Below are 6,898 nucleotides of genomic sequence, written 5' to 3' on the forward strand. Positions count from 1 at the left end.
GGAGACAGACACTCATGTTTGTCTCATGACGCTTCAATCTGACATGATCACAGCCTGCAGTGACACCTGGTGGCCACAAGTCACCACTGCAGCTCCAGTCAGTTCGTTTCCACAGCACCAAAGGACTTCAGAGATAATTCAGTTATAACGACGTCCAGTGATGATATTCAACAACATGGTCACATGACCAGAACAGAAAAGAAACACTGGGAATAATTTCCACTTATTACTTATGTAATTTGAGTTAAAATTCTGTGAAAAACCAACCTGGAAATCCCACACTTATTTGCTCCTGTTGCTCCACTCAAACTAACCACAGTGAACTATTATACAGCAGAAAGTGAAGCTTGGAAAACAGCATGTAATTTTTCTCTGTAAGCTGAGTGTAGGAAAATGTCGCCACCTGGTGCCATAAAGTAAAAACTACAACTTTGAGACCAGGACTCCAGAGTGAGTCTAATAAAGTAGAATGTATGATTTTATGTCGTGATCAAAAACTTAAGTGTAACTGATTAGTTTTCACAGTGTATTGTGGACATATTATAGAAGCTGAGGTTTGAACTGTAAAATAAAAACAATAATAATGATTAAAACATCAGTCAAAATGATCAAAGAATTATAAATTAAAAAGATGTAAAGGACACACAAAGGTTAAGAAATGTCCAGAATCAGTTCAGCTGGTTTCAGCTTCATCTTGTCATTAATATACAATTGTAAATCCCATGTCTCACAGAAAAACATAATCTTCATAATCAGTCCCACACATTTCCTTTGGTTAAATGAATCCTAGTTAAATAGTGGAAAGTAGGTGATATATGTTTTATATATGTTGTTACAGCCTAAAGTTGCCAATAATTCCACAGCAAATGATCTAAGATCAGACACACACATTGGCTGCTGAAGCTAAATAAACTCTGGGAGACTTTAGCTCGTCTTCACGGCACCTTTCTGGTACTGGAGAAGTACACTCTGTTCACATCTGTCTGAGGATCTGAAAGGAGAGAGGATGCAATAATAATAATGTCAAATAATGCAATGCTCCATCTGGAAAAAGAGAGAACATGACTTTCAGTTGAGCATCACATTTCATGGACTTTGGCATTGAGGGTAAAATGACACATGAAGAAGACTGAACCCTGACCTGTCAAACAGATGAAGTACAGATGCTCGTCACATGGAAGATCTGTCCACAGGGAGGGACTGCTGCTGTCCACTCCACCACAGGGACTGGTGTTCTGCCAGACGGATGATGTGTCCAGTCGGTTGTAGTTCATGAAATCACCAGACATCCAGAACCACTCCTCACCCATCAGGGACCTAACCAAGGGGAGGCCCTGAACTATTAGTGTCCATGTTCTGTGCACTCATCAGCCCAGCTAATATAATAAACTGCTAGCTTAGTGCTTGTCTTAAAACCATGTACAAATACAGTTTTAAGACATATTAAGTTAATTATTCAACTCAGGAAACCTCCAGCTTTATTAAAACGGACCTTGTTCTCTGACAGTACCTGCGCAGTCCCAGCCACAGGTGTTTGGTGAGGGGGAAGGAGACGTTACTCAGCACCTGCTCCAGCTCCATCTGTTCCTCCTGACTGCGGAGGCTCAGCAGGTCCCAGAAGAAGTCTCTGCAGAAGAACAGTGCATCCGACCAGCACAGCCTCTTCCCCACCACCATGATGTTCCTACCCAGCACCACCCCACTGAGTAAGGGTGAGACCAGCTCTGGAAAATGTCAGAGAGAGGAAAGTTGGTTAGGACATGATGCCACAGCAAAGACAGACCAACCTAACAACAGACATTTTTCTGTGACTTCTCTTTGCAAAGCTCTTCTATTTATGATTTCTGCTTCTGAAGTTAGCTCCACTATCTTCAGATTTACTACTAGTATCTAAAGTCATACACATTGTCATTCACTGGAAAATATCTCATAGGAAAAATGGCTGAATGTTGAATTTGGACAGCTGCATATCACAACCGTCTTACTGTACCTCCATATACTTCCACCTCACACAGAGTCAGAACTTTAGCTGCACCAGGGAGGTACACGTTAACAAACCGACCCTCCATCCCTCCACACTGGAAGGTGGCGGTCTGAGCAGCAGGTATGGAGGGAATAACAGCACACCTGAGAGAAAGACAGAGTCAGATGTTAAAGGAGGCTATGACTCGTCACAAGTTGGGTTTTAATTTTGTTCCTGTGGACATCAGTAATGTTACAACAGTGGCAGTCAGACCTTGATTAGTGTCTAGTGGTCATTCTCTACTATTACATCAAAAATTATCCCATTTCCCCCTGTTTAAACTTAGGCAGCAATTTGCCTCATGTTTCCCTTATTGAGTGATATTGATTTCCCACTCAGCTTACAAAGCACCCGACCCTAGTGTCCATCCCTGCGGGTAGTGGGTCCAGGGGTTGGCTTCACAGGGGGGCTGTGGTTTCCCTGATCCAAGCTCCAACTATGCCAATGGACTATGTTGATGGAGAAAAAGACTGACAGGTGGACTGGCGCAGTGTCAGCAGTTATGTGGACATCACACAGACTGGTGTGATGAAGAGCTGAGCTGTGGTTTGATTTAAATGCAGCAGAAAGGACTTTCCTCTGCAGGATGTCTGAGCTCAGCCTTTGAGATAAGGTGAAGGCTGAATAATTATTGATTCATGTGAAAATACTTAATCCCTGTGTGACTACGGAATTCAGCTGAACAATAAAGCAATGAATGCTGATAAATACAAAATAAATAAATACATATACAAATAGATGCTTCCCCACAGGTGCACTGCATGGTCCAATTATCTACTTAACATCCAGTCGTGTTCTGCTCTCAACTTTTTTGAGATAAAAATGCTGAGCAGGCCCAGCTGATATATGTAGTTATATTGTATACATGTAGTTACCACTATGGTTTGTTCTGTTTAAGTCTATGGAAGTTTTCACAGTTTTCTTAATAAGGTAAATAAAATAAGTAAATAAAAACTCTGTCAGCACTTTGGCCAAAGCCTATAATGTTATTACTTTTATTATTTTTATTTTCTTTAGTTGACCTCAGTTAAAAACAGGTTTGTAGATCGTACTCACAGTAAATGTCTTTGCAGAACATTGTCCTCATCATTCTCTCAGCATCAGAAACCAAGATGATGGACTGAATCACATCCCTGTGTCATTTAACAGGCAAACTCTTTAATTATTTGCATCTAATTTATTGCACCTGTGACTTCACTTATTTACAAAACAAAGGCTCCCTCACCTTGAATTCATCGATCTTGTGTGAAACACTACAGCCAGTTCTATTTGTCATAGTGTACCATGGTTCTGTCCCAGACCCTGAAATTATATCTGAATTCACTTTGTTTTTTAATCAAACTTAGTCTTTCGTAAGAAGATAAATTATACTGGGTCATCCTAATATATGTGGACGTCAGCAGTGATGGGCAGCACGGTGGTGCAGCACTGTCACCTCACACCAAGAAGGTTCCGGGTTCGAGCCCTGGTTCACCCTGTGCCTGCATGAGTTCTCTTAATTAGTGGCTCTAAATTGTCCGTAGGTATGACTGGTTGTTTGTCTCTATGTGTTGGCCCTGTGATGGACTGGCGATCCGTACAGGGTGTAGTTAAATTAGATTACTGTAAAAGAGTAAATGTTGCCAACGTCTATGATATAGAACTCCAAATCCTTCAACCCTTTAACTGTTGATGGGGTGATTTTGGTATTAATATTTTTTAATATTAATTTATTCATTGGTTTCTGATAGCCAGCAACAAATAAACTGTTATCTGTTGTATCTGAAGATCACAGTAAATGTCTTTGTAGATCTTTGTCCTCGACATTCTCTAAAGATGATGGATTGAATCACATCCCTGTTTCTTTTAACAACATGCAAACTCTGTGGTTATTTGCATGTCACACTTGTGACTTTACTCATTTACAAAACAAAGACTTCCTATCCTTGAATTCATCTGTGTTGTCCTTCATCTTGTTACTAAGTGCTTTAATGCAAAACAAATAAATACACTCCCATAAAACTGTGCTGCACAAAATAAAGACGATACTAGAGAGGACAGAGATGTCCAAAGGAAACAGGATCAAACAGGCTCATTATGTTCTGACTGATATGTTTCCATTTCTTATAATTGGATGTATTTCTAGAATCCACCCTCCTTCACCTGAGCTGATGATGCTAACTTGTAAACAAAGTGAGAAACAATTGCTACAAATGCGATGGACTGGTGGTAATTCTAGTTTTCTGTTTCTTTTGACATGTTATGTTTAGTTTTTTCAGTTAGGGTGGTTATGTTTGGTTCAGATTGGTAGTGAGGTTCGCAGCCAGGCATCATAATAGCAAAAGTTAGCAGCTAATGTTAATGCAGTTTTTTCATTTTCCCCTATGATTAGTTTTTGTGATTGCCAGAGTTAACAACTAATGTTTCCAGTGTTTTATTTTATATACAGTGTTAAACTCAATGGTAATGTTAGTCAACAAGTGACTGAAAATATGATTAACTTTTTAGATACAATTCACTGAAAATATTTCATTCACGACATTGCAGATTTAATGGCAAAAGTCAGTGGTTAATGTTAAAAACCTCATTATAAACCATTAAGCTGGAAAAGTTTGGAGGCAAAGTAAATGATGAGTAAAGTGACTGGAAATATTTAATATAATTTATTTACCAGCCAAAGTTAGCAGCTGTTGTTAATGTGACAGTGATTTCTGGACACAGACTCGCATGAAGACAGGTAGGTACAGAACAGACACTCTAATGATGTAAACTATGCTTCCTGTAGATGGTCCAGACTGCAGCGGTGAATCTGGACTGGATCAGTCTAAAAGGTCACATGTCACTCTGCTGCTCACAGACCTCCACTGGTTAAACATGGCCGCCTGAGTCTGATCCAGGTCTCTGCTGATGCCTACAGAGAGACCTCTGGGTCAGAACTCAGTCCTTCAGGGTTCTGCTCCTTCTCAGACTCTGTGTTCCTCCAGGGATCATCATCTCCATCCCTGACCACAAGCTGTTCTCAGTCCAGACTGTTCTGGTCTGTGGTTTCCTGATGGAAGAACCAGCTCCCAGATCAGAGCTCGGAGAGCTCGTCCTCTCCTCACACCTCTAACACCGTAACATGACCAACATGTTACGAGTCCCTCACTCATAAGTCGCTGTCTAATGAGTTTATGTAAATAAATACGTCAGAAACTTTATTTTGGACATAATTTTTAACATAAGATTTTTATTTTGCCATCTTTTAATTTACAGAACAAAAAAAAAAGAAGACTGTAGTCTCAAGGGACTTCCTGGTTAAATAAAGGTTAAAGGGAGAGAATTACAAAAAAGATAAATTGTCATTCAGGATTTTAATTCAGTTCCCTTCTCTGTCCTCTGCTGGTCCTCTGTTTGTCCTCTCTGGTTTCTTTGAGACATTTTTCTTTATCTGATCTAGAGAGCAGATTTCTGATGTTTGGGTTGAAGAAATAAAATTTATTTGACTCTCCACATGCAGTAGTGAGAATGTCAACAGCTGCCTTCACAGATAAAATAGTGACACCTGCTGGTCAAACCTCGATATTGTGTTTGTTTGGAGGAACTCAATATCAAAGCTACAGTATAAACAGTGAGTCAGATAACAGCTGCTGTAATCTTTGATATAATATTTAGATTAAAAAATGACCAAACTTTTCCACTAAATATACTGTCGTTTGAAACACATTTAACATGACGTTTGAAATCTGTGGTTGAGAAGAAAAGTCTGTGAACAAATAAGTCTTCAGATGTCTCCTGAAAGACAAGACATGGCCTCCAGTCTTTGATTGAATTTTCGCCTGTCACTGTAAAGGAAACAGCTCAGCCAGATACTGATGTGATGCTGTTGTAACAAGTTTTCAGTCGCCTTGTTTCCGTCCCTGTTTCAGTAGAGCCACCAGGGCTGGACACGTGGTAGTTTTACATCAGTTTACGCGGACATTTAAACTCGTTACTTACCGACGGGTTGTCAGTCGTTCCGGTCGCGGAGCATGGTGGATCAAAACAGAAGCATCCTGTTTGGCGCCATTACACATCATGTTCTCGCGGTCTTTCTGAGTCATGTGACCTACATTGTAAGTTGGTCTTGCCTTAGTTACAGAAGGTAACAAGTACTCAGACAGTGTTCAATTGTGACAGAGTCATTGAGGAACTCTGATGCATCTGAACTTTTTGAATTGTTTGTTTTTTCTTTCACAAACCTATTTTTTCCCACTGTAAATATTCTTCACTGTCTGCACCTTGGAAGGCTGGCAAATAAAATTCATCAGGCGATGAGAACGGAAGAGATGCCTAACAAAAAAATTTATGAGTTTAAAAAGGGATGAGATAGCTAAAAGGGAGAGAAAGTTTGTGTTTTCATATGTAAAGTTCAAGGCAGAGTTCAGTTCTAATCAGATATAAATTCAAGCAAGAATGCTCTAAAACTGAGTCAGGTGAAAGGATTATCAGTGGGAAAATATGAAACCGAAGTTAAACAAGGATATGAGAGTTTATAAGCACTGACCACACCATCTCAAGGCAAAAGAAGGAAAATGGATAGCTGCAATGTAGTTACAACTGACATTCACTACAGGCCAAAAGTTTGGAAGTAATATCAATTCTGTACAAAAAAGGTCATGGTTTCATTGGTATATGTAAAATGGTTAAAAGATGTTATAAAGTTAAGAAGTTAAGAAGAAAGGTTAACTATGATAAAAATAGACACCCCAATAAATGTTTTTTTTAATTTTATTTCATTGTGTCTTAAAAGCTATTAAAATGTATGTTTCACATTGCACTGCTTGTTACTTTGTTAGCGCTATACTCTACATGCCAATAGAAGACGCCTCGTGCCTGTAAGGACCATGATAACCCCGGGAGGCAGAAACTGCAGAA

At 39.5% G+C, this 6,898-nt stretch overlaps 1 protein-coding gene across 1 annotated transcript; it reads right to left on the reverse strand.

Annotated features, from left to right (window-relative positions):
* Nucleotides 1-460: 460 nt before the first annotated feature.
* On the reverse strand, nucleotides 461-6,063 carry LOC108874244 (uncharacterized). Its single transcript, XM_051068785.1, has 5 exons — nucleotides 5,981-6,063; nucleotides 1,991-2,127; nucleotides 1,511-1,724; nucleotides 1,142-1,317; nucleotides 461-991 (listed from the first exon to the last, which is right to left on the reverse strand). Exons 1-5 carry the CDS (start codon nucleotides 6,058-6,060, stop codon nucleotides 936-938), a joined length of 663 nt encoding a protein of 220 aa, XP_050924742.1. The 5' UTR covers nucleotides 6,061-6,063; the 3' UTR covers nucleotides 461-935.
* Nucleotides 6,064-6,898: the final 835 nt, after the last annotated feature.

This window comes from Lates calcarifer, unplaced genomic scaffold, assembly GCF_001640805.2.
Source record: "Lates calcarifer isolate ASB-BC8 unplaced genomic scaffold, TLL_Latcal_v3 _unitig_5266_quiver_761, whole genome shotgun sequence".
Lineage (NCBI taxonomy): Eukaryota > Metazoa > Chordata > Actinopteri > Centropomidae > Lates > Lates calcarifer.

What these genes read in the sequence shown, in the direction of transcription:
- LOC108874244 (XM_051068785.1), bottom strand. Translation starts at nt 6,060, where the DNA reads ATGATGTGTAATGGCGCCAAACAGGATGCTTCTGTTTTGATCCACCAT. An exon ending in TGAGGTGGAAGTATATGGAG is followed by an intron (nt 1,725 to 1,990) that starts GTACAGTAAGAC and finishes GACATTTTCCAG; the next exon opens with AGCTGGTCTCACCCTTACTC. An exon ending in GTACTTCATCTGTTTGACAG is followed by an intron (nt 992 to 1,141) that starts GTCAGGGTTCAG and finishes CTCTCCTTTCAG; the next exon opens with ATCCTCAGACAGATGTGAAC.